General features: G+C 46.1%; 1 protein-coding gene across 1 annotated transcript; it reads left to right on the top strand.

Moving 5' to 3' along the window:
* Positions 1–1,755: 1,755 nt before the first annotated feature.
* Positions 1,756–25,313, top strand: SNX1 (sorting nexin 1). The gene is made up of 15 exons (XM_072981562.2): positions 1,756–1,956; positions 5,389–5,491; positions 8,113–8,249; positions 8,769–8,835; positions 11,316–11,359; positions 14,124–14,265; positions 15,862–15,940; positions 17,930–18,005; positions 19,420–19,533; positions 19,701–19,794; positions 21,285–21,490; positions 22,007–22,150; positions 22,687–22,767; positions 24,136–24,207; positions 24,910–25,313. Exons 1-15 carry the CDS (start codon positions 1,831–1,833, stop codon positions 24,958–24,960), a joined length of 1,536 nt encoding a protein of 511 aa, XP_072837663.2. The 5' UTR covers positions 1,756–1,830; the 3' UTR covers positions 24,961–25,313.
* The last annotated feature ends 2,176 nt before the right edge of the window (positions 25,314–27,489 follow it).

Here is a 27,489-nt window from a genome sequence, read left to right as displayed (position 1 = left end):
CTTTTTCAAATCATCTTTTTCAGGACCCAAGGAGGGTCATCGTCAACATCAAGAACACTTCAGAGTCCCATACTGCCTCCAGACAACATTTGCAGGGTACAATAACAGTCTCCGTAAAGAGCTCCGGACACAGACTGCACGATAATTATTTGGTGAAGTCGTCGGCGTGAAGCTCCCACGAGGCGTCGGAAGAATTGGGGATGACTGGACTGTTGTCCCCTTCATTGACAGAAATAAATGAGGATGTAGAGGGGTTTTTGCTGGTTTTGCTTTGCACTTTTGAAAGATGCCACCAAACCCTGGCTCAGTTATGCAATCTTAGAAATAAGACAAAAATAAATGATGCATCATGAAAACTGCTCCTCTTCTGCTGCTTCCTGCATAAACCATGGTCACTGCTCAAATAGCTCTTCCCTGCTTCTTAAAGTGTTGCCGGCCAAGGGGGGTGTTTCCATTTTTTTTTTTTTTTTTTTTTTGAAATTTCAATCAGCTTGGATGTATATCTATGTGTGTGTTCTGTGCTGTGAAGTCAGAATTGTCTTATAGTGACCCTAAATAAGACTTTCAAGGTAAATGGGATCTTTAAAGGAGTGGTTTTTCCCAGTTCCATTCCTCCAGTGAATTTCCATGGTGGAACACGGATTTGAACCCTCTTCTCCAAAGTCCGTCTCTCTATCCACTACCCCACACTGTGAACCCTGGATATATTCCAATTCTATAATCATTGTTATTGCTTTATTGTGACCAAACTTGTTATATAAAATGCACGTGCATTTATTTTCTCATGTACAATTGCTGTATTTATACAGAGTTTCCTTATGCCCTGACTATGAACATAAGAGAGATATCTTGGACCACATGAGGCTACTGGTTTTGTGCACCTCTGGAATCTTTCTGGTGCCTGCCATCATCTCTCCCGCCTCCCGCTAGAGAATGCTGAAAACTGAACCTACAATACTTATAATTCAAAGTATACACAGCCCAGCAATTTGACAAATGCGGTGCATAAATTAGGGAAATTAATAAATATGCCTGTTTACTATTGATTATAATGGAAATTGGCATATTAAACATTAACTGGAATCCTTTTTCTGAACTCAGTTGTAGCCATACATCATGGACAAAATAGTAGATTCTGAATAGTAGATTCTGGGGTATAGACCGGGTGGCTTGTGGGTTGAGCAGGGAGCCCCTTTGCCCCAAAATTGGGGTATGTGAATCCTGCCCTGATCACAAGTCACCTTTGAGTTTGCTGCCTACGGTAACCAAAATAAATGATTGCAAGGATTCTTTCCTAAGGCTCTTGAAGGATGCTCCGATATTCTGTAGCCATGTTTACAATGCTATCCTGTGCAGGCTTGGGATTATGTTCCACCAAGTTGGACTTCATTCTGAGCCAACGTGCTGAGGTTTGTTCCCCTCCTATACTCTTCTGCAGGCGTAAGCCCCACTGAACGACACAGACTTTCTTCTGCAACTGAAATATAGAGGACTCCAGAGCGAATCGATTAATTCCTACTAAATTTAAGCGACCCAGCAAACGACATTAAAACCGTATTCGCGGAAACAGGGAGCACCGAGAGCAGCGACGGCGGCACGGAATCCACGCCCTCGCCCGTTCGGTCCCCACCTCCTCCCGCTGCTGATTGGATGCTGACCTCCCTTCTCCCCGCCCACCCACCTACCTCCTCCTGGCCCCGCCCCCTCGGCGCGGGCGGGGCTTGCGCTCCCTCTCCTTGGAAACCGCCTGTGGCCACTTCCGGCGGGGCTTCCGTGGGGGGGGGGAGAGCCGGAAGTGCCTTGCTCGGCGGCGCCCGGGCGGCGGGGGCGATGGCGTCGGGAGGCTCTCCAGGGGACCGGTTGCCTCCGCCCTTCCCGGCGGGAGGAGAGGCGTCGGGCGGCGGCCCCGGAAGGGACAGCGACTCGGAGGGGGAGGACATCTTCACCGGCCGCCCCGTAAGTGGCTGGGAGGGGGGGGCAACTTCAGCCCCCTTTATTTTGGGGGGGGTCTTTGGAGTGTTATCTCCCCCCCAAAAAAGCAGGAGCTGAAAATTCCCGGGGGTGGGGGTGGCTTTGAGATCCGAGTTCTACCTTGCTCGTCTGCACGGAGTTCCAAGGGCGACACGTGATGGCTTCACCACTCCGCCCCTTCCTCACGCCCATTCCTATCACAACTCCAGCCCATCATCATCCCCACCACAAGGTTGCAGGGTAGGTCGGTTTGAGAGAGAGAGAGAGAGAGTGGCTGCTGCTTTATGGCCCTGGGGGAGAGAGAGGAGCGAGGCTCTCCCAGGCGTGGATGCGAGGAACCGCCGATAAGGGAAGCCTCTCCTCCTGACCCCCACCCAGCCAACCCATAACTGAGATGAAAAGTCTCAAGGGGGTGATCTGGCAACATCCCAATAAGCTGATTTTTTTTTTTGGGTAATTTTTAATTCAACTGCTCAGGAGCAAAACCCATTGAATCACTCCCAAAGTGGTGGCATTGTGTAGGATGATGATTTTATTATAGCCGGATCATTTTTGAACTAAAGTCAGCAAAACAGTGTTGGCTTCAGTTGCTAGAGGTGGATGCATGTGGTTTGCCTGCACATTCAAACACAAGAGCAGCCGGGTGAGACCAAATAGCACTGCAATGCGAAAAGGACAGTATCCTGGCTTCTCGTGTTACAGTATCGGTATTTTTTTTTTGCCTTTGCCTCTTTGTACACAGATGTACGGTTACATGTACACGGACCCACAAACACACAGCCTACTCTCTCTCCACCTGTATAGGTGTACCTGCGCCATGCATGCAGGTGGACCCCAGCAGCGAACGTTCAGAATCCTTCATGTCTCTGAAAGCGGGGGACTCCAGCCTATGAAACGGATTTGTTTGATTTCATATATATACCACGCCGTGCTTTGTTTTTGCAGCAACAGGCTTCGCCCGGGTGCAGGCAGTTGTGCAAGCCTCGGTTTGGGGTTGTAAGGGTGACATCTGCGAAATCAAAGCTTGGCGTCACCGTGTGCTCTGTGCTAGAACTAAAACTTAAACTTGAAATCAACCGAGTTCTAAACTTTTCCTGTTAGGAAGGATGAAATCATATTTTTGTTTTCTGGTTTTTTTGGGGGGGGGGCTGGATGCACATTTCCAGTGAGAGTCCAGGCTTTGGTTGGGCTCAGATCAAACTTTCAGATCCTAATTTTGTTGTCGGTTAATATATACACAATTCTGCATTTCCCCATCTTGGCTCTCTCCTGGCTCATTAGGAAGCTCTCTCTTCACAAAAAGGATAATGTATTCTGTTTTTGCTTCCTTCCTCAGAGTTTCTCCTATTCTTTTTGCCCTTTCAAGAAGTTTCATCTGCTTTATCCTGTACTTTAGTTGGATATTTAAAGGATAGGTCGTATCCCCTGAGTGGTCTTCAACTTCTCAGAGAGCTCTGAGCCATTCCTAGCTTTCTCACTGAAGTGTAGCCTTAAACTTGGGTCTCGTAATTTATTTTAAATATTCCAGGTGTGAATTAAAAACTCTATAAATTGTCTTTCATCATGTGTGTGTTTTATGTATTAAATTGGTTGTGCTGCCCTGAACAAGATACATGAGCAGTTTTGTGAATATTCCAGCAGGCCTCTGCCTAGAAAGCAAGCTATTCTTCTTCTTGCAGAATATTTAAGGGGAGGATGCTAGTTCATTAATCCAGTGACTCAGGATAGGAACCTGCTAGCACCGATAAAGACCATTTAGCTGTCCTGAGCCAACAATGTCTTTAAAAGGCTGTCCTGATTACGTATGGACATCTGTGTCCATGTTCCCCAGGCCATCTTGAGACTAGTCCTGGCGTTTTGCATCATGGGATGCGCAGTATTTATTTGTGAGCAGAGTCTAATGCAGTTAAATCCCTGGCAAAACTGTTCTTCCTCATATCCCACTCCTCGTAGGGGGAGAAAAGGAGAATGGTGGGTCATGTTTTAGTGGATAGTTGTACCATTGCTAAAAAGAGAGAGAGAAAAGCTTTTCTTAGTAGATTCTGTGCAGTAATATTTAATTAAGTAAAAGGAAGTTGATTGTGATTATCCACAAAAGAGAAATTGAGTGTGGTCTATAAGTTTCTGATTGAGGAAGAACTCATCAGTAAGCTTAGCATGAAAATGACTCTGGGAATCTGGAAACTGCACCATTTCTGCAGAAATCCTGCAAACCTTACGAGGCCTTTCATGATGACTAGAGCCGGTTGTCTTCAGTATTCCCAGTGCTCTGTTTGTTTAGAGAGGGTGTGTGTGTGTTACCATGTTCTTGCACTGTTTCTGATCATACACGAATTGTCTCATACCATCCAGCAAATAGGAAGTAAAAATAATCACATGAACCATCTAAGAAAAGCTTAGAAAGCCAATGAATTAAATTCAAAACAGACATTAAATATGTAAAATCTTCAGCAGCTGAAGTAGCAGCAGAGTTAAAAGCTTGCTGGGAGAGCCTTTTTTTATTCTTAAGACAACTGCTTGTATATCGTACTCTGAAGCATCTCTTTAATTTAAAAAAATACCATGTCTATCTTTGGTAGCTGCAAAATAAATGATAGAATGAGAAAGCAGAAAGGCACAAACTGTATCTTTTGGGAAGTAGAGTACGGTCTAATGTTGCTTTAGGACTGTGCATTGCAATGGACAGCAGGCATGTATGGAACTAAAAAGCTTAGGCCTAGCTTCAAACTTCAGCATATACCGTATTTTTCGCTCCATAAGACACGCCTTTCCATAAGACGCACCAATTCTTTAGGAGAAGAAAACAGGAAAATATGTGTTTTCTTATGGTGCGAAAAATACAGTACTTTACAGAGCACAGCGTGGCTTTTTCAAAACTGTGAGGAGACTCAGTCAAGCAGGGTTACCCCAATTGCTTTTTGTTCCGGTAATAAAGAGGCTGACTCCGAGCACTGCCAGCATTGTCTAGGATTGTGCTGCTGTGGTGTTTTTTTGTGTGTGTGCTTTTTTTTTTAACTGCCAACCCGGTTGCACAGACAATGTCAATGCTGTCTCCAGATACCCAAAGCATTGTTCCTTTGGAAAGCTCCTCGGGAAACAGTGGGCGTTTAGAAGCAAAACGTTACAGTGGTGGAACAGGGTGTAAAGGGCACCAGGGCCTGCTTTGTTAATTTTTCCTCAAAGAGGTGTGTTGTGATGCTGAAGAAGAACTACAATTAATTGATTAAAGTCTTTAATAGTTTTTTTAAAAAACGGTTACAGCCACTGAATAAATGGGAAATGGGTGAAAGTGGTGGCCTCTTTGGGGTTGAACAATGCATAATATCCATATTATACTCTGCTTGGTGTCTCTCTGTGTGTGCTTTGATAAGGATTTAACTCTGCAGCTTGTCTAATGTCTGTTTTCTGTGTCTCAAGAGTAAGCTGATGTCCCCAAAGGAGGAGGCACCTGTGCTGGTCAGGAGCAACTGCAAGACAAATGGCATTCAGGACGAACAAGATGATCGGGACCTATTTGCAGGTATGTTTTCACATTTATAGGAATGTAAGAAGAATCCGGCCAGATCAGCCCAAAAGGCTGTGCTCCCCGTCCTTCTGTTTCTTGTAATGGCCGTTAAAATTCCTCAAGAAAGTCCAAAGATGAGAAATGAACATAACAGCGCCTTCCTGCCTTAGGTTACCCAGCAACTGGCTTTGATGTCAGAAGTAATATACAGTGGTGCCTCGCAAGACGAACGCATCGCAGGATGAAAAAACCTCAAGACGAATGGTTTTTTCGCTCGCTATGGTGCCTCACAAGATGGTTTCTTCTATGGCCATGCTTTGCAAGACTTTTTTTTCCCGAGACCGATGCCTCACAAAACAAAACAATCATTCGTCTTGCGGGGTTCCCATAGGAATGCATTGCAATGCATTCCTATGGGAAGCCGCTTTTCGCAAGATGATTTTTTCGCAAGACAGCGCTACTCACAGAGCGAATTACATTCGTCTTGCTAGGCACCACTGTATAGCCATTGTGATTGCAGCTCTTGTCCTCCCCTGTGTGGTGACAAAGAAATAGCTTACCTACCGATGATTGCGCAAGGAGGGAAACGATTGCATGATATAAATGTGACTTTTGTGTCCATCCTGCCGAACTGCTTCCATCGAATGCGCTCTCTGAGCCTCAAAGACCCATTCAGAATCACTATATATTCTTTGCCTAAAGGAGCACTTTGATTTCTCTTCTGTGGAGAAACTCTGGATGGTTTTGGAGTCATGGCTCAGAGGCTGAACTGAAAATTGGGAAATCCCTAAGCTGAGTCTCGCATCTCCCAAGAATTCATTTGGAGGCGTCTTGGGCAACATTCTCTTAACTTCAGCTTCTTACATGTGAAGCATGGAGGACAGAGAAGAAGGCCGTTTCAAGAAAATGGATGTAAAGCCTCTAAATAGTTGAAAGTGTTGTACAAAGGCTAAGTTACACCGGCTGAAATATAGTAGTGTAACAGATGCCACATACAGCTGATGACGTAATCAGCTGCGGGGGGGCAGGTTATAGAAATTAAAATCATCTTGTTAACCAACCCACTGCCAGTGAAAATTAAAGATTTCTCCCCATCTTGAGGCCCCAGATAGCTTCCACACAATGAAGAGAATCCCAAGGAAACATCAGTACATTTTAGGGTTGGGGGGGGAGTCAGATATTTTTAATTTCTGACAAAGCACCACAGTCAGTGTCACCAGACTTAAGTAGTATAAGTTGTACTACTGTATTTCAGCTGATTAATAACAGGGATTTCAGCTTCTATATACCTGAATCCCTGGAAAAGAAGACCTGCGTGTCTGCCAATTTCATTAGAGTATGACAGAAATCCAATGGAAACAAATTTATTGGATGTCTAAATCTGGCAAAGAAGCTCCTACAGGTTACAAACAAGGCCAAATTTGTAGTAATTGGATCATTATTTTGGTTTTTGGAGAGAGCTGTGTACAGATTGGTCACTGTTTTGTGAGATTTGAAATCCATAGGCCTCTTGAAGCTTTTAGGCTAACCCATTCTGTAAAGTTTGAAAGCTCCTAAACAGAGGAAACTCTGTTACCTGGTCTGCAGAATGCTGTGTGTGGGCTTAGTTTTGTTGGCGAACGCAGGTTTTCTGAACTTACACACTTTCTTAATATGCATTTTTACAGCTGTTTGGGCAATAATGAGACTGGTCTGAGAGCAAAATAATGTTTTATGCAAGAGCAGAGGGTCAGCGCTTACCGTATTTTTCGCTCCATAAGACGCACCTTTCCATAAGACGCACCATTTTTAGGAGAAGAAAACAGGAAAAAATAATCTGTTTTCTTCGCTCCATAAGACGCACAGACTTTCCACCCCCCTGTTTTGTAGGGGAAAAGTGTGTCTTATGGTGCGAAAAATACGGTATTTTTGTCTATTTAGTGTATAACGTAATATTTACTGCCTAGCTTAGAGTAGTGGTTCCCGGCATTGGATCACCCAGGTGTTCTGGCACTGCCACTCCCAGAAACTCTGGCAAGCACAGCAGGTATTGGAGGCTTCTGAGAGTTGCAGTCCAAGAACATCTGGAAATTCAAGATTGGGAACCATTGAACCAGACTATTTTTTCACAAGCTTTTGTGGGCTACATGCACTTGTCAGAAAGCACGGGAACGCACATAAACGGAGTGTGTATACAAGGACTGGGGACAGAATAAAGTCTGTGCGAACTTGTGTCTTTTTGGGTTACATTTAATCCAGTGACATTTTAATACTATGAATGTTTAGTCACGTTTTATATTATAAGCTTGCGTCCTTCAACTTGACTTGTTTTTTAATTTTGCAATGATCTGCCTTGAGTCTCACGGTTGAGAGAAAGATGTGTGCTGTAAATCAGATCAATAGATAATATTCATGTTCCTTGATCATTAATTATTGGTTGCCAAAAATGTAAATGAAGGACAGATGTTAAAGCAGAGGTGGTTATAACGTCATTTCGGTGAAGCAAGATTCGAGTCATCTTTGTCGCTGGTTGTTAGGCACGATCACATTCCAGCCCTTACAATTCTTGTGGTCTCAAAGAAGCTGCATCTAGATGGCTGAAGGAATCAGGAAGACTGCTTCTCTGTCCCTTGTTAGAAATTTCGCCCTTTTTCTAGATGCCACGGTGGAATTGACCCTGGATGGTGTATCAAACCACCAGAAGAAAGAGACAGCGAGTGTCTTCAGTCCTGCCCCTTCTCTAGAGAAAGCAGCAAATTCCTCTTCCAAGCATCAGTCAAAAAACTACGAGGAGGTAGGTGCTTCTGTGTTTGGTTTTCTGTTGGGACAGAGTGGATAGTCCTGGCTGCTTTTGCAATGGCCCGCCTAGAGTGGTCCTGACCCGACCAGATAGGTGGGATATAAATAAAATAAATAAATAGTTGTACATCTCTTGCTCGTTTGGCCTGCGGCCATAGCTGATCTTTACTCAGCTTTGTTTTGGCCACCTCTGCTCTCTTGAAATGGTGTCTCCGAAGACGGTAGATGGATGTGGGGCCCGTTGGGCAGATTTCACCCATGGGAAGGGCGCCTTTGATTCTTCCCGGGAGACTTTTAGATCAGCTGGAGTCTGGTCTGGATGTCCTACAGCTAAGAGTGGAAGAATTCCTGAGCCCAGGAATTTGTTTCGAACAGAATGGTACCCATCGAATTTGCACACAAATACGCTGGCTTGATCGTTGCCAAGCTTAAAATGCAAAACTCAAGTCAGTGTAGAGATGAAGCTGGCCAGAAGCCTTTGAATCAAAAGTAAAGGTCTCTCTTCTCCAAACAGCTAGAAGAAGAAGAGCAGGAAGACAAGTTTGAACTCTTCGTGGGAGTGAGTGATCCCGAGAAGATTGGTGAGTCATTTAAGAAATGGAAATGAGTTGGCGTCATGGGTGGAGAAAAGTGCATGGGGCTATGAATTATTTGTTATTATTATTATTATTATTTTGATTGAGTAAGCCTAGTAATCGTGGGCTGCTTCTGCTGATCTGCTCAGATGTACACATGTATTACAGAAAGAAGACAGAACTATCTTCGTATCAGCCAACCTTGGCATCAAACAATGATAGATTAGTCTAATACTTCTTTGTCCTGGCCCGGAGGGGATGCAAACCTTGATTAAAACTTCATTCTTAATAGGTGCACTATTAAGTAATTCAGAGCAGCTAAGGGCTATGCCGTGCAGGGACACCCAAGACGGACAGGTCGTAGTGGAGAGTTCTGACTCAACGCGATCCTCCTGGAGCAGGAACTGGCAAGCCACTCCAGTATCTATGCCAAAAAGACTCCATGGACAGAAACAAAAGGCTAATCTGACCCAACTCCGGGAGGCAGTGGAAGACAGGAGGGCCTGGCGTGCTCTGGTCCATGCGGTCATGAAGAGTTGGACACGACTAAACAACAAAACGTCTGGAAAACTTGTGGCTATTCAGATTTCATTGGATTGCAACCTTCATGGGCCCTTACAAACCAAGTATATGATGAGGGATCATGGGAGTTGTAGTCCACTCAACTAGAGAGCCACATGGGGTATTACTAAAGGAAATAAATGCACCAGTTGTTTACCTGACAGAAGCGGTGTTTCAAGGCCAACGGGAATAGAACTTGCACAGTGTTTGAAAGGTGCTCTGTTCTCGTTCAAATGATAGTCGCTGCCATTGGGCTCCGTCGGCCGCAGGGCCTTCTTTGGCCCCAGGATTCTGGATGCACCTGTCCTCGTTGCTGCACAAATAGTCTGGCTATTGAGGGCAGGAAAGAGGAGCAGGCAAAAGACACTCTCTGTGCTTCGGGAAATGAGCTGTGACTGGCTTCGGGCTCTCTGCGGTCCAGAGGACAGACCCCAGTGGGTTCGGCCAGCTCGCCACCCGCTTTCTCGTCCCCCTGCTTCTGTGTTCCTCCAGCTGCCTTCACTGCCGTAACAACCGCTTAATTGTTCCGCTCGGGGCAGATGGGCACGGCTCTCTCAGATCCGGCACGAGAACAAGACGCTCCTTATTCCGTGAGACTCCTCTTTGTAGGAAAGGGAAAGCAAGATTTGGCATCTCCTGGAGATGCTCCTGTTAGGGGAGCTTCAGCGGCCGACATCCTGTAGCATGTGTGGGAGGACAGTTGAAGGAGGGCTCCCGGACCAGGCAGTCTCTCTCCCTCCTTGCACGAATAACGGGCTAGGTCGAAAACCCTCCGAATTACTGTGTTCCGTAGCGAATCAGATAGTTCGTCTGGCTGATATGGTTGGTTCGGTGGGAAGTGTTCAGAACAGGCATGCATCGCATCATCCTCAACTGGGTGTATTCTAGGTTAGCTGGCCAACTTCAGTCAGTTGGGAGACCAGTTTCATCCCCTAGAGACCTCCGTGTGAGCTTCCCATACATACTCCTCAAATGCTGCCATTCAGAGCAAATCATACTGCCCTAAAACTCATGTCAAGCAAGCCTTTTTCTGCCTTAAATGAGATGATTCTGGATTTTGGTGCTATAGTTTTCAAGAGTATTGACAGCTGTAGAAATTGGGTAGGTACGTGTGTGTGTTTCTGTGCTAGTTTTCCTGTTTGGTACACCAAAACTATCTTCTGTTTATGTTAGAAGATCTTCACCCCCATTTTGAAGCGACACTGTTGTATTATTATAATTTCATTTCTGGAGTCTCTTAGATTTTGTGGGTGATGGTTGAGAGATCGTGAACCACGCTAAACTGAAATGGGTTTTAGCATTCGAGCAGAAACATAAGGAATTCCAAATGCTTTTTTTTTTTTTTTTTTTTTTGGGTAGAGCACAGACAGGATAGGGCCAAAAAATTTGACATGCCTTTGTAAGAAGATCACAATTTGTAAGATGTCACTTTTATGTTGGTTCTTTTTATCACTGCAGATAACTTTTTGACCCGCTAAAGTCTTAAATCCAGCTTGCATCTTCTCTACTAGTAAATTTGTATATAAATATGGAAGCAGGCTCTGTGAACCAAACTCAGAGTTAGCTGCCATTGACAGAGACGTGAAAGAAATCAAAGTCGTTTCAGCCTGAAATGTGTTTTTTTAAAGTAGAATTCTTACTTATGCAAATGAACGATATAGGTTGCGTTTAAGAAAACTATAGAAGCCCTATGAGGACTAAAGGAGTTTGAGAACTAAAGCAGGGTTTTTAAAAAAGTTTTCCAAGCTCTAAGTGTGTGCTGTACTCAAAATGACACCTGAGACTGTCAACAGAGGCAATTCTCTACATGGGGAATTGGTTGCATCAACTTGTTTACTTTTGTGATGAGCCCACTAGATGGAGGTATGGGTCAGAGCATAAGTGTTCCCTGGTGATCTAAATTGCTTGGTTTCCTCTTTCCGCAGGCGATGGTATGAATGCTTATGTAGCCTACAAAGTGTCAACGCAGGTATGTCAGATCTATTCACAAAGGCCTGGATATACTTCCTTCTCCATGTAAATTGCAATGACTTTTGCTTTGCTCTCCCACAGATACTGCCTTGTACTCTGAACTCGGGGGGGGGGGGTTACTTACGGCACACCTTTTCACCGGGTGATCTGCTGTTTTAATTCTAAAGTTTCCAGAGCTCTCGTGGTGCACGCCAAGCCAGATGTCCAAACTACAACATCCTGGGAAAGCTTATTATGCATTCTATGGCTAAATAAGAACCTTGAGTTCTGAAAGAAGGCCAAGGGGAAAGAGATTAAACCTTGAATAAACCTGGCATAAACCTTCGTTTAATGAGCTGGTAGAGAAAACTTAACCAGCAGCTACCAGGGGTGGAATTTGAAGCCTGTGGCCCCAGATGTATGGCTGCAGCTTTGGAACTCACTTGGAAGAAGCAGACCTCTGTCACAAGCATCTGCCATGGTTTGGGGGACTTTGATGATGCATTAATCGCTTACACAGTGTCAAAGCTTTACACAATTTACAAAGCATTGTACAGTGGTGCTTCGCTTAAAGATTACCTTGTTAAACGACAAATCCGCTTGACGATGAGGTTTTGCGATCGCAAAACGATGTTTTAATGGGCAAAATTCACTTCCCGGCAATCGGTTCCCTGCTTCGGGAACCGATTCTTCACATTACAATGATCAAAACAGCTGATCGTTGGGTTTGAAAATGGCCGCCCACTGTGTAAAATGGCTCCCCGCTGTGCTTTAGGACAGATTTTTCGCTGCACAGGCATTGGAAAATGGCCACCTTATGGAGGATCTTCGCTGGACGCTGAGGTATTTAGCCCATTGGAACACATAGAGCGGTTTTCAATGCGTTTCAATGGGCTTTTTTATTTCGCTTGACGAGGATTTTGCTCTACAGCGATTTCGCTGGAACAGATTATCCTTGTCAAGCGAGGCACCACTGTACACATATTTAAAACCAAGTACCTTCTGCCCGCAAGCTTGCAGTATAAAGAGACGCGTCTCCTTCAATCGGAAGGTGGCGTGTACAGACAATGAGAACGAGAATCAATAACCAGTTCTTAGGTTTATGTAGCCATTATTAAACTCTGATTGGAAACCGTGGAGAGAGGGGAGGAGCTGAACAGCAGCTGAAAAAATCATATTTAATAGTTTGGAAAATCATATTCAGTGGCCCAAATCCTGTTACTTAATGTGGTAAGTTGCACTTGATTCAAACAGGCCTACTCTATGACTTACTATGTGAAATTAAGTCACAGGTAGAGTAAGCCCATTTGAATCAATTGAACTTATGGAAGAGTTGACTCACGAAACTTCCATTGATTCAGCTGCCCTACTCTAGTGTAATTTCACAGTGTAAAATTTTGTTTTGAAAATGGGAAAAACTTCATACCTACTGGTTTCTTAATTCCGATCTTAACCCATCACGTTATGATGTGCAGTGTGTATCTAATTTCTATATGTATATATGTTTTGATGCAGTTTTAATTGTGAAGTTTCAAATAAAATTATGGGAGAGGCAGGCTTGAAGGGAGAGTTTTTTTATTTATCAGAGCGGTGTGTAGTTTAACCATGGCTGTGAGTGGAACCGGCTGGGTTCTGCTTTCTGGCTGCTCCTAAGCGGGTGATCTGTAATGAGTCTTTGTCTTCAAGAGGCAGACTGTTTTCGCTTTCACAGAATGTGGAAGTTTGGTAAAGTCCGCCTTCTGTCCCTTTTGCTTAACGTGTAAGAACAAGACTCTTTGTAAAGAAATGTGCTTTCTTGCTGGAAACCTCAGGTCCTTCTTTATCATATTTGGAGATTTATTTATCGTTCAAAAATAGTATGCAGGATATGCAGCAGGTCTTCGGTGTTTAACTGGTAGACTGCTTAGCTGAGAGGGTGATATCATCCATGGAGGACCACGTTGATCTCTGGGGAGGAGAATCAAGGACTGGTTTTGATCAGTTTAATTAAAGGCCCAGCTCGTGGGGGAGGGGGAAATATGTCATCATAGGCATCCTTCAGTCTCGAGAGACTATAATAACATGTTCTGTATGGAGGATTTGGAACAGTGTCTAGTGTTTTGACGCTGTACGCAAAGCTGGAGTGTCCTCTCCAGGGCACGAAGCCTGGTAAAATAATATGGAGGATAGGCTGATACCCAACCAGCAAATCCCCCCTCTCCACGTCACTGAAATAGTCCAGTGGAAAGGCAAGAAACATGTAGGCTGCATAATTAAATTGCAAATCACTGAGAGAGAGAGAGAGAGAGCACTTTAATGTTATGGTGCGGTTTATAAGCAGCATGCTTTTTAATTGACAAAAAGGCAGTGATTGGAGAAATAAAATGCATCATTTCTTCCTAGTTCTGAACTACTGATGGCTTCAGTTTCAAATTTGCGTCCGCCTGGTTGCTAAATGGCAAAATGTCCTGTCCGGAATCCAAAGGGCTGCATAGTTTGTGTTGGTGGCCAAGGAAATGTTTTATTTATATTTCCTGAGCAATGATCCTTCCCTCTACAGCACGGGGAAACAGCTCTCGAAACTACGTGTGGGGCAGCAGTGCATGCATGACACAGCATGGAGTGTTTTTGCCGAAGGCAGAGCGAAGCCCGCTTGTCGGGGTTTCTCCTTAGGAGAGAGGGTTTTCTTCCAAGGCTTTAGCGCTTCTGGAAGCATAATACCTTTATTTAAACGTAGACGTATTTGAAGTGTGGAGCGCTCTGTATTCATCTGATGGGTTTTTTTTTTCCCGTTTCCTTCTCAGACCACTCTGCCCATGTTCAGGAACAAGCAGTTCACGGTGAAGAGAAGGTTCAGCGACTTTCTGGGCCTGTACGAGAAGCTGTCCGAGAAACACGCACAAAATGGGTTCATTGTTCCTCCACCTCCTGAAAAGAGTTTAATAGGTGAGGTGGATCAGTATTTCAGTGAGAAATGGGATCTGACACAGGCGCTGTCTCCTGTCTTATGACGTGCCCCGGAGGCGAGGGTTGCCCTGGCTTTTTATTTCGTGTGCCAACCCGCTCACAAAATGAAAATCCCACTGCCATATGAGATTTTTTTTTTAAAAAAATTATTTTTATTTTATTTTATTTTATTGGCCTGACATCTAGCTTGCAACGGTCAGTTGAAACCCTGCGGGCACCCTGGTGTTGTCCGATTCTAGCTGTGCATAAGTTAAGAGGGAAGAAAGAAGGGGGGAGCAAAACTGCTTCTGCAAACACGCATCCCTCCTCCTCCTCCCCCGTTTTGACTGGTCGGAGGAGCCCCCGAAGGACGGTCGGTCTTCCGAGGGGATTTGCTGGTGGGGTTGCTGAATGAAATCGTTGGTTACCCAAACGGAAAAGCTGCTGCAGATGGTGGGAAAAGTGAGCCCGGGGACTATCCTTGCCGATTTTCCTTGACAGCTCTGGGCACTCCAGAGGCCAAGCCGAGTGGCCATATCGGTGCCTACTGCTGCAACGCACCTCTTGCGTCGTGCCCTTCTATCAGCATTGCTGTTCTCCATCCGTCCCAGTTGGGAACAAGCAGGAATTCCCTAAAGGCCCCGGTCGCTGCTGGGCCAGAATTGTTTTATAAGAAGGAAGCACAGCCGGTATTCAGCATGAAGATCATTCTGTAGCATGAAGATTTGGCTCAAGAGAGTGAATAGAGGTCACCCATTCCCACCTCTTTTTCTTTTACCATTGAATAACAAGGACTTCCTTTAGAGACACAGTTCTGCTTGGGATGAACTTTATGCACTGGAGTGGTGTTGCTCATGTAATGTTTTCCTCCCTTCTTACTGGGCTGTGCCAACACTGGTGGGGGGTGGGGGGCATGGTGCTTGCAGAACAGAGAGTGGTTTCCTCCTATCGGAATAAAAGAACCCCCCCCCCCTTCCATTTGTGCTGTTGGTCCTTCCGGGTCAGGGTTGGGCAACTGTAGCTCTCCAGATATCCTGGATCTGTAATTCCCGTCAGCCCCTAGCCAGCATAATCAGGGAGGTGCAGTTGTGGAAGGTATGAGAGATGTAAATCATCTTTACTCTGATTTTAAAATGCTCAGCGCATTTTGGCACACAGCCTTCTTCAGGATACACATGCATATACACGTGTGTGTATACACACAGATTCAGATGCACACATACACACACATACGTACCTACGTATGGATGTAACTACCGTGTTTCCCCAAAAATAAGACAGGGTCTTACATTAATTTTTACTCCTAAAAATGCAGTAGGGCTTATTTTCAGGGGATGTTTTATTTTTCTCATGTACAGCCATCTATATTTATTCAAATGCAGGCATGTCATCTTCTTCTGGTTGCTGCACAAGGGTGGAGGGCGGGGTTTCACTTAACGGGGGCTTATTTTTTGGGGTAGGGCTTGTATGACGAGCGTCCTGAAAAAATCATACTAGGGCTTGTTTTCAGGTCTGACAATCAGCCAGTGTGAACTGATCACATTTGTGAGACGTACCAAGATTCTTAGAACCCAAATGTCCTCCCTCTTGTTCCAGGAATGACCAAAGTAAAAGTTGGGAAGGAAGATTCCTCGTCCACAGAATTCCTGGAGAAAAGGAGAGCTGCTTTAGAGAGGTAACTGTTTGTATCCCATGCGGGTATCTGTTGTAGCCACAGTTGTGAAAGAGCACTGCGTGTGCTCCACTTAGTACGGATCCTGTATCAGGAAATCGATTCATCAAAATAATCTTCCTTATGTGGAATTAATAATAATAATAGTTCGCCATCAAGTCAGTTCTGACTTAGGGTGAGTCTTTTTTAGGGTTCTCCAGGTAGAGAGTACTCAGAAGTGGTTTGCCCATTCCCGTCCTCTAGGGGGCGCCCTGAGACTGTGCAGCTGGCCCAAGGCCACCCAGGCTGGCTCTTCTGGTAGATCCAGAGGGGAACTGAACTCCCAGTGTCTGGCTCAGCAGTTGGATACTAACCCCTGAGCAATGCAGCCATCTCTATACGGTATTAGATATTTTATATAAGGAACATTAGAGCAGATTAAAGTCCTGTTCCTGTGTTAGTCCTCAAAGCATGTGGGGTGATGTTGTGGGTGCGGGCAAGCCCTGCCTGGCTGCAGTCCTCCAGACCTTTCTGCGTTTGGCTCCAAGGCTAGCCTAGCAAGCGAGTCTAACTGAATGCGTTTGCAATGGTTTAGGGATCAACAGGCTTGATGAGGAAGGGCTGAAAATCACAGAAAGGCAGGAAGTACCATTCCAGTGGTTTGCATTTATACTGCCTCTGTAGACCTCGGTGCTAAACCTGCTCAGGGGGTTGGAAGTGGGGGACATGGGCCCAGGGCGGAAGGGTGTGCCCCCTCTCCCTAGTGTCATGTGAGCCCCGCACATAGCTAGACGGAACGGCTGCACAGGGCGTAGATGGGTCTATGTACAAACCAGCAGCAGCTCCCCCCAGATCTCAGGCAGACCCCTCTGATCCCAGCCTTTTTTTGGCCAAGGCCTGCCTTAACCTGTCTATGCAAGAGAGGCCGGGAGAACAGGCAAGAAGCAGAGAGAGAATGAGTGATTGCATGAGAGGCAGACGATTCCGGGGGAAATGCCCAAAACGTTTCAGATACAAAATAATTCATTCCCTGTTTGTTCCTGGCTCTTGATCCTCAGGCTGTAGCCCACTGAACAGACTAATTTTGTTCTTTTTAAAGCTGGTGTCCGTGAATTCATGAAAGAGAGTCCCCCCCCCCCCAAGTTCTTTCCAGTTGGGTCCCTAGTCTGTTTCTTTGCCTGGTCACAATCGATGGGAACGATTCTCGCTCCTTGTGTATAAGATGGCTCTGGTTGACCAGAATGGATCCTTTTAAAAGGCCAAGGATGATGGGAATCGGTTCACAATGGAAATAGTTTTAAACACCACCCCAACTGAGGAAGTGAGAGGAGAAGTGGCGTTATCGCAGTTCTTGTTCTGCTGGGGTTTCGTGCTTTCGCTTGCAGTGATACAGAAGGTTTTAGAAGGGTTCCCTTTGCTATGTCACAGTTAAGGTCTGTTTACTAAAGGTATGCAAGAAGAAGCAAGCTACCGAGTATGCCTTCAGAGCCCAGGCCTGTGATGCTATAGTCCTAATCAAGGCTCTCTCAGTGTGCGGTTTATTTTGCAAACCAAACGCCAGCCATGCACAAGGGGGGGGGTGGAGAGGGATCGGTAGGTTTGGGGAACCCCTTGCAGGCGGAAAAGAATAGAAAGAAAAAAATCTGCAAGGGAGGACTGAACCCCCAAAATGGATTTGGTGAGGAATGAGTCCATGTGGTTGCCACGTAATGCTCAGGATCGGTGGTGGTACATCAAGATCTCCGGCTTCTGGCGGTTTTAAAAATTGCAACCACGAAAAAGTTTTCCCCTCCTAAAACACTAGATTGCTGGAAAAGGAAGAGGCAGAAGGGAATATTTTTTTCATCACGAGCATTAATCATTGAGAGGGAAACATATTTGTCATCCCTTACAGGTAGAGTTCCAGTGTTGCGGCCTAATCCATGTCCATATAGAAAGTATTGTTGTGATATGAATGTGTGTCAAAAAATACAAAGCGGAGGAAGGCCAAATCCCTCCATTCCTTCTCCCCAGGTATCTTCAGAGAACTGTGAGCCACCCAACCATGCTGCAGGACCCCGACGTCCGAGAGTTCTTGGAAAAAGATGAGGTTGGTTTGTCGCCACGCCCACGTGCGCGCGCTCTCTTGTCCGCGAGATGCTTCCACGCTTGTGACCCGACAAGCAGCCCTAACATGGTTTATTTGGTTAAAAACTGAGGAATTCATGCATGCCTTTTAAAAGATGTGCTTGAACATAAGGACCTTGTGTGTCTGTGTGTGTGTGGCTTTTTTGTCAAACGTTTTTTCAAAAGCTTTTCTGAATTGCTATGGGGCTGGAAAAAAAATACCAACCTTTTATCCTGGCTTCTCTGCAGTCCCTCACCTTTCCCACTGACGCCTAATCCCTTGCTTCTGCTTTTGGTGATTGAATCCTGTACTTGTTCCGCTGTGAAATGAAACCACCTAGTCAACGTGTGGTTTTGTTGCAGTGACTTTTGTATCACAGCTTCTCACTGGGGAAAGCTGTCTGGTCGGATTGTGTTTCTTTTTGAAAACGCAAATGCTAGTCCATGGACAGAGATCAGAAGCCCTCAAGACGTATTTTTTTTTTAAAAAAAGTCATTATTCAAGCATTTCTGCTTCGCCTGTTAGCCAAAAATACCCATAGAGTAGCTTGCAAGGGTTAACATTTCTGTCATTACCCTTAAATTTAAGATATTAAAATGCAAAGAATAAACAATGAAAAGGGAAGGAGGAAGGGAGAAGTCCATATGTTTGTGGTATTTGGGAATACTTACTCTTGGCAGTTCAGACATAAATTTTGTGGTATCGCTGTAAGCATGTGAAGGACAGAATAAATTTTGAACGTACTTGTTGTAATCCAAATGATGACTTCTCCAAATTCTGAATTCTTGTTTGTTTGTTATGTCTCGAACTTGTAATCCTGCCCAATTAGTGCCGTTGACTATTCTGTGCGGTTTACAACACATGATAAACACAGACGATTAAAATGTTAACAAATAATAAAATATTAAACCATGAAGCAAATAACACACAAGTGCCGCTGAAATGAATTTCGGTAACTCAGCAGGACTGGAGGCACGAATCGTGTAGGGTCAGCCTGGAAGGTCTCCCTGCAGAACTGCATTTAAAGTTGCCCTCTAAATGTTAACAGGGAGAGGGGGGCCAGGCATAGCTCGGCGGGGAGCGGATTCCAAAATGTTGGAGCCACCGCAAACAAGGAGCATCGCCCTGGGAAGATTTGGTGGGTCAGGTAGATGACCGTGGGGAGAGAGGCTCCGATAGACCATGTGGTCCGAAATTGGGAAGGGCTTTGTATGGACATTCTCCCTTTGCAAGGGACATATATAACTCAGGATTGGTTTCTGCACACTTTATCTCTTGGAATCTTAGCTCGTTTGCAATTCTGTTCTTTTCTGACTTTGCACGTCTCTGGATATCAACGTTCAAGTAGCCCCGTTTGTAAGTGTGGTAAATAATTTGATTCCCAACCTCCTCACAGCTGCCCCGAGCCGTTAGCACCCAAACGCTTAGTGGAGCTGGCCTTCTGAAAATGTTCAACAAAGCCACCGATGCTGTCAGCAAAATGACCATTAAGATGAATGAATCTGACATTGTAAGTACCCGCACCTTCTTTTGAGTGCCTTGAGGTGCGTGTTTCATTTCTGGATTTTATGCGCGCCTGGCGGTGTTTCTGAAGCGAGTGCCTAAGTAAATATCGCACTGATTTTCCTTCAAATCAAACTTAGTTGTATTTGTTTTTTCTTCCTTTCTCCCTTTCAGTGGTTTGAGGAGAAGCTGCAGGAGGTGGAGTGCGAGGAGCAGCGCCTGCGGAAGCTACACGCGGTTGTAGAAATATTAGTTACTCATAGGAAAGGTAAACTTCCAGGTGGCACCTTGAGGGGGGGGGAAGTTGAATGTGCTGACGTGAGAACTTTTTAGGTTTGCCCATGGCATCCTAGATGGGCCATAAAGTGCTCCTGATGATATTTTGAGACGGTTTAGCCAACTGGGAAAAACTGTGGTGATTCTGAAGGTGAGGGAAAGGGGAGTTTGTGAGGGTAAGAGAGGCTGCATCTTTGCAGAGGTCAAAATGGAGTGAATTCCAAGTCTGATAAGTCAAGGTTCTTCATCTTAGCGTTTTGTGGCATTTTCTTTCCCCATCTGCACCATATTCCAGCATCTCAATGTGTTTCCTTCATAGGTTGTTGGACGGCAGCCCCTATTGGCCTGTGCCAGTGCCAACACTAAGTGTGTGGGAGTTTGTAACATCTGGAGGGATACATTTTGCTCGCCTCTGAAATAAGATGTGAAGTCAGCATGAATCTCTCTTCCCTAACTGGATGTCTTCCTTATGTGTTGGCCTACAATGGCCATCATTCGAGGCAAGCATGCCCATTGAGCATTGTAGTCCAGCACATTTTCAGGGCTCCCGGTTATGCTGAAACAGCTGGTACTAAGTTAATAAAGGGGTGGATGGCATTAACTGTAATGTTTTCCTTCTCATTGTCCACTTGAAACTGGCCTAGCTCTTGGCTGTTCAGTTTCTTGTGTATGCCATTAAGGTAAAACCTCCCACATACAGTATACATATGTTTGAACGGTCCACAGGCTGGTCGTCTTGGAAATTGGCTACTGTAATGCACTCTACATGGGACCTCCTTTGAGGCTGATACAGAAGCTTCAAGGGGGCCAAAGTGTGGTAGCCAGATTGACTGCTGGGGTGAAGAAATACGACTATTTCCCCCCAATTCTGGTTTGCCTGCATTGGTTACTGGTTCGCTTTCATGCCAGGTTCAAGATTTTGGTCTTAACATACAAAACCGGTTTGGGATCTCATTATTCATCTGAATGTCTTCTGCCAAGTTTGATTACCTGTCTGACCAGGTCTTCATAGATCTTGCACCAGTGGATGCCGACACCTTGAGAGGCCTGGAAAACGTTAACCAGAAGCAGGGCCTTTTCAGCTGTGGCACCTTCTACAAACTGAGCTTTCTAAACAATCTTTGGGGGAGGCTGTCCCAAATGGATTGAAACAGAGGAGGCAGTAGGAGGGAAACCTGATATGCTGATGAATAAGCCTCTGTTTTTTATTTCTTGTAGATTAGGTTTAGCTTGTAATCGTTTTATACAAATTGTGTCTTTGGCTCTATTGTTTACTGCCAAGAGTAGCAATTTGCTAGAAGTGCAGTATAGTGGGTGGGTGGTTGTAAGGAAGGAATTCAGCTCTGAAAGAAACTGTTGGAAAAACCTTCCCCTCTACCTTCTCCCTCACCTTTCTTGGCTCGTTTGGGCTCCATGTATTGCTCCAAAGCACTGAGCCGCCCCACTCTGGCGGCACTTAATGCTCCCCTTTCTGCTCCCCAGAGTTAGCCCTGAACACGGCTCAGTTTGCCAAGAGTCTCGCCATGCTGGGGAGTTCAGAGGACAACGCCGCTCTTTCCCGGGCGCTCTCCCAGCTGGCCGAGGTGGAGGAGAAGGTGGAGCAACTGCATCAGGAGCAGGCCAGCCGTGACTTCTTTCTCCTCGCCGAGCTCCTGAGCGACTACATTCGCCTCCTGTCCGTCGCGAGGGTAAGAGCAGTTCCACCTCCCCTCTCTCGGGGTAGGCTTTGGGAGCAAGGAGCTCACATCCAACAGGGACGTGTCAAGCGGTTGGACCCCTCTGGCCATCTTCGGTCATCAGAGAGAAGCTCCCAGTAACACCTTGATGTGTTCTGTCTCAAATGCATGCAGGTCCCCTCTGTACATTTGTTTTGAAACTGTCAGCATGCTTTAAAATAGTTTAAGGAGTCCGTACGAGAAATAAACCAGCAAACTGAGCAATCGGAGATCAATTGGGGTAAAGATTGTATAGTAAGCATGCTGCTTATATACCGCCCCATAGTGCTTAAAGTACTGCAATTTAATTATACAGGCTACACATTGCTACCGTTTCCCCCCACACACACACACACACGGGTACTGACCTCATCTGGAAGCTACCATGTGAAGAAGCAGGGCCTGACAGTGGTGGCCCCTCCCACGGTTGGCTTCAGGTCCGATTCCTCTCGGAACCTAATCTTGATCAGCCCTTCCCTTTCCCCGCAGGGTGCCTTTGACCAGCGCATGAAGAGCTGGCAGCGCTGGCAAGATGCCCAGATCATGCTGCAGAAGAAACGAGAAACCGAGGCTCGGCTACTTTGGGCCAATAAACCTGAGAAGCTCCAGCAGGCCAAAGAGGAGATCTCGGAGGTGGGAGAGCGCCCCAGACCCTGACTCGTGTCCCCAGCATCCGCCCCACCAACACCACACTAGCCCCGGTGGGTGCGGGTGGACGAGAGGATCCAAGCGTGGCCTCGTGGGCCATGAAAGACAGATCCTTGTCAGGGGGGGGCATGTTCTGTGCCACTGCTCAGAATCCTGTTTGCTCCCTTGCTGACTGTTTTTGGAGGCTAATGAAGCTGCCCATTCCACTTCCATTAAATGTGGGAGCGGGGTGGTAGTGGTGAAGCCATCATCTTCATCTAAGAGCAGTGGAGAACTCCCAGCCTTCCTTACTCTCAGGATGGCCTCTCTAGTTAAGTGAGAGGACCACCTGCCTGGTTAAACAAGCCTCTTCCAGATTTTTTAGCTCCTTCCTGGTTGGGCCAGTTTGACCATGTTAACGTGCGGATGAGTCGGCTGTGCCTGGTGCATCGCAGACGCCCTACACGCGTACCTCCCCCCGCACCCCTTGTTCGTGTGAAATGGATGCTGTGCTCACAACATAACGGCTTCTGTGTCTGCAGTGGGAATCTCGTGTGACGCAGTATGAGCGGGACTTTGAGCGGATATCGGCTGTTCTTCGGAAAGAAGTGCTGCGGTTTGAGGTACGGTTGAACTTGTGCATTGGACCTTTTAGCCTGGCCATAAGATCCGATCTCAGCAGCAGCTGAATAAGGGGTAGGCAACACAGAACCAAAGCATCACACACAAGTGGCCCAAAATGTGTAAACATGCTTCTTGGGGGTGGGTGGGAATTGAGCGCTCCGAAGATCCCCTTGCAGCCTCTGTGGGGGCCATGTTTCGAAGCGAATCTGCCATATTTTGAAGTACCTTATTTGCAGGTTCAGTATCCATGGATTCACTTATCCATGGTCCAATTTTTTTTAGAATCCCCCAAAATATGTATTTTAATGATGAAGTTACCAGAACTGTATTCTGTGTTTTTCAGCATGGAAACAATCCCTAGCAGATGTGTGCTGCTGCTTGCTGGAAATATTGCCCTTCTGCTCTGATCTGAAGAATTTGAGTTAAATCCAGTTTTAGAGTAGACCTATTGATTGGATGTAGAATAAAACAAAATTATAATAGACCCACGGAAATTAATGGGGTGGGTTAGTGCTGACTAATAACCCGTATTCATTTTGATGGTCCTACTCCATAGGTAGGGTTTAGCTCTTGGAATATTTTTGGGACGGAATGGTGAAGTGTAGTTAAATCAGGCCACTCTCCTCCTCTTGATAAATCAACTGCCTTTGTGGAAATAAGAGTTGCCTCCTTCAAGGAAAAACATCTGATGGTGACTAACCTTTTTTTAAAAACATGATATCCCACCATCCATTTCAAGGCAGTTCAGTCAAAATATGCCATTGTTTTCTGCACTGGTTTGAGACACTGAGCCAAGGGTGTTAAACCTAGTTGTGTTTGTTTTTCTTTATTACTTTATATGTTGATTATATCCCTTCCTGTTTACTCTTACAAAACTGGGGGTAGAATACAAGAGATTCAGGTCATCTCCTATCCTTACAGTCACCACACCCAGACTTGCTTTACTTCAACAAAGTAACTACATTATGAATTTCACATTCCCCTTGTAGCCTGTGTTGTCCCCTTGCCTCTTGAATGATAGCCCAAATCCTGGTCCATCTGCAATCTGAGCTCTGCCTGTCCCTTGCTGTACGGAGGGCGCTGTCGGTGATCCGTAGTACGAGGAGACATTTTCTGGCATCCCAAGGATCAGATCCCAGTAACACCTTGATGTGTTCTGTCTCAAATGCATGCAGGTCCCCTCCCTACATGCGTTTTGAATCCGTCAGCATGCTTTAAAGCAGCCTGTAGCCGTTTTTTAAAATACATAGCATGAAAAGAACTGGTCACGAGTATCAAGTCAAACCCCCCTGTGTTGCCTAGAGAGGCTTCTTGCTGGAAATGTGCCGTTCAGCTCTGAGCGTGGTTCTTTGATTCTGTGTTTACAGAAGGAGAAGACAAAAGATTTCAAAACCCATGTGACCAAATACCTGGAGACGCTATTACACTCGCAACAGCAGGTGAGTAAACAATCGGAAACCTACCATTTCCAGATGTGGGTGGCTGTCCCCAGGAGGCTTTGTGGAACACCTGGGTCTAGTGAAATGCCTGCTTTTCTCATGCATCGATCCGGTTCAGCTTTCCATATTCTTGGCTTCACAAGTCCCTGAATGTCTAGGACAGAAGCTCGAGGCTGCTTAAAGACCGTATTATGCCAGGCAGAGCACGCTGGCGTGTTTTTGTCCATCAGAGGGGGTTCATACGGGTTCATTCTTTTTAGGGCTGATTTTTAAGAAACTCAGCTTCCACTGAGCAGAGAAGGCAATGAAGTCCTGGGGAGGTGTGGATCGTGGCAGTAAAGGGGAATTTACCTATGGAACCTATATTACTTCGGGTGGGAGGGGGGCTCTTTCTGCTTAAGAGCCCTATTCCATTTCAGAGAACTTTTCAGGCTCTGCCTTCTACTGATGACTGGGCCTAACAGAGCAAAATAATAATAATAATAATAAAGAATAGCAGTCTGCTTTTTTGCTTCAAATCCTTACTGCCATTCAGTCTTCAAAGAGGCATTTCAGCCTCTTGGAATGGGACTAGAGTCCATACGGAAGGTGGGAAACGGCCCTGCAGAAAGAGGTGCCTCCACCAGAGGCAGCCAGATGGGGAATCGGTCCACGCAGCCGGAGTTCCCCTCCCTGACGGCTCATCTTTTCTTCTCTGTTCAGCTGGTGAAATACTGGGAAGCCTTCCTGCCAGAAGCCAAGGCCATCTCCTAACCGGGTCAAGATGGAACTTACGCTCCGGACTGATTCTGCCTTTACTACATTTATACACATTGGCCTTCCGAGGTGGACCTCACAGAGCCCAATAGACTCCTTTCCCAGATAGTAACTCTTCTAACTGTATATTTTTTTTTCAATTTAGGTTCATATACACAATATATATTTTCCTACCGAAGAGAGACTAGTTTCCTGCTTATATTAAGACCCACGACAGTAGGTAGTGGAATAGGGTCAGGGTGTGTGTGTATGTATGTGGTTCATGGATCTTCTTTGGACTTTGGCACCGGACTCGGGCGGACAGCCTGCAGTGCAACGGCAACTATGTAATAAAACTCGAAATCAGGGCACCGCGGCTAATTTCTTTTCTTTCTTCGCAGTGGTTAATAATACCCAACTAGAATAGGTAACGGAGCAAACAGGGCCATTCCACTGAATTTCACTCTTCTGGAGAAAAAAGAAGACGCTGCGTGAGCGACTGTGCCCTTCACTCTGGGAATCCTTTGAGACCACAGGTGGCAGCTGCTTTCACGTGGTCCCTGCTGGCTCAACGGAAGGGGCAGTTGTGGAATTTTCTCCCACGTTCAGGGATTTTTGTCCTCCACGTGGTGTGGTTTTCTCAGGTTATAAAACCTGTCCTCCACTTGCTTCTCTTTGAACAGCTGCTTTCCAGGATTCTGCTGCTCCGTCTGTGCAGGATCTGGACCTTGGGAAGCAGGGGCAGAAGTAGGGAAGAGATGATGATTTCTGCCTGCTGTAAACCAAGTCTTCCTGGGGACTTAACAGCATCCTCACCCTGTGGGATACTTCTTACGCTGTATTGTATGATTTTAGTTGTGCCGTTCTCAATAGGTAAATATGGGGAGAATTCCTTATGCAATGGCCGGATAGCTCAGCGGTTTAGGTCTCTGGCTGCAGGGCCAGAAGGTTGGGAGTTCGATTCCCCCACTGGGCTTTCCTTGACAGGGGCTGGACTCATTGACCCATAGGGTCCCTTTCATCTTTGCAGTGATTACTAAATTATAATTGGAACCTGTGACACAATCATAAGCACAAGCTATGGGGGTGTGGCTTTCGGAAAACTTGAAATTGCTTCAGATGGTGTTTAATCCCCCTTTTTTCTATGTTGTCTGCTCTTCCAAATGGCCTGTCCAGATCTCTAGTTTCCAGAACCACCATTGTTTTTTTTGGGGAAAAAATCTCTTATTTTTTTAGTAAAGAAGGCGAGAGGTGGGGAGGGTATAAACTCTACGGATGGCTCCATGTATTTGGCTTAGGAAAACATGACGTCCACTCCCAGAATGTGCAGTGGAGTTCTGTGTTCGAAGCCTGCAAAGCGTTTGTTTGTGCAGAGACGCCTGGCCCCCCAAGAGAGGATGAGAAGACGAGGGCAGAGTGAGCCGGAATGGATCCTGTCTATTCCGTCGCCCATCAGAACCGTTTCGGGATCTGAGCTGGTAGAACTGCAGAAAGTGTGAGGAACTCTAACTGGACCCCCAGTCACGCTGAACCCTGCCGCCCACGCTATTGATTCAGCCCCCGCCATACTGTCATTCCGTGTGCAGTCATCCTGGTTAAAATAAACCCACACTGGTTAGGTTAAAAACACCTCTGTGTTAAAGCAGCCTGTTCTTTTCCATCCAAGTCATGGGTGGGTAAATTCTCAGGAATGAGCAGGTATTTCCCCCCCCCCTTTCTTCTAGACCCTGGCAGGCCCTCCGACTCGGCTGCCCTTCTCCAATGCCTCTTGTGCTCATCGGAGGCCACCGTGGCCGCTGCCGCAGGGAAGATTGCCCCACGCACTCAAGTTGGGCACTTCTAGGGCTTGCCTTAGGCCTTAAAAGGCTGTTTCTAAAAACGACAACAAGCTGCCAGGCCTTAAAACATGCCTGATGTGAAGCTGGGTGCAAATCGCACGCCCGGGGCACTTCTGAGGAATGCCGCTTGCAGTTTGAAAGCAACTCTTCCCCCCCCCCCATGATTTGGGGGGATTTAAGGGCCTCCAGGAAAGCTCGAGGGGCTGCATTTTGCCTATGCGGCTCTGTACCAGGTATACAGTCCAGATGTGCAGAGAGCCTGTGTTTTTTTGGATCATGAGTCCCAGAATTCCCCAGACTTGGGGGATCCAAAAATCCCAATTCCTCCCATTCCCCTCCCCCAAGTGTGGGGGGAAAGACCTGGCCCTTTTGGCACCAAGCCTTGGCCTCTCCCTTTGGCAACCCCACAGAAGCTGGAGGTGGCGATGGTTCGGTTCGTGGGAGAGGGGAGGCCTTCTCCTCCCGGCGGTGCAACGGATGGATGTTGGTGTCAGCTTGCATTTCAGCTGCCCATGAAAACACGGCCTGTCCCCGAACATCTTTGGGGTTTAAAGATCTTGGGCAGAAATTCTCCTGGGATCGATCCTGCAGGTTTAGAGTGGGTTTTGCTTGACCATCGATCCCAAACTGCTTATTTTGGGTACCTGGGGAGAGAAGGTGGGCTGTAAATCATCTAAAGAAAATCCTCAGGAAATACAGGACTTTGAGG

Source organism: Pogona vitticeps, chromosome 12 (assembly GCF_051106095.1).
Source record: "Pogona vitticeps strain Pit_001003342236 chromosome 12, PviZW2.1, whole genome shotgun sequence".
In the NCBI taxonomy this organism is placed as follows: Eukaryota; Metazoa; Chordata; class Lepidosauria; order Squamata; family Agamidae; genus Pogona; species Pogona vitticeps.
Note: the sequence above shows the minus strand (reverse complement) of the source record. Positions and strands in the feature narration are given on the sequence as shown.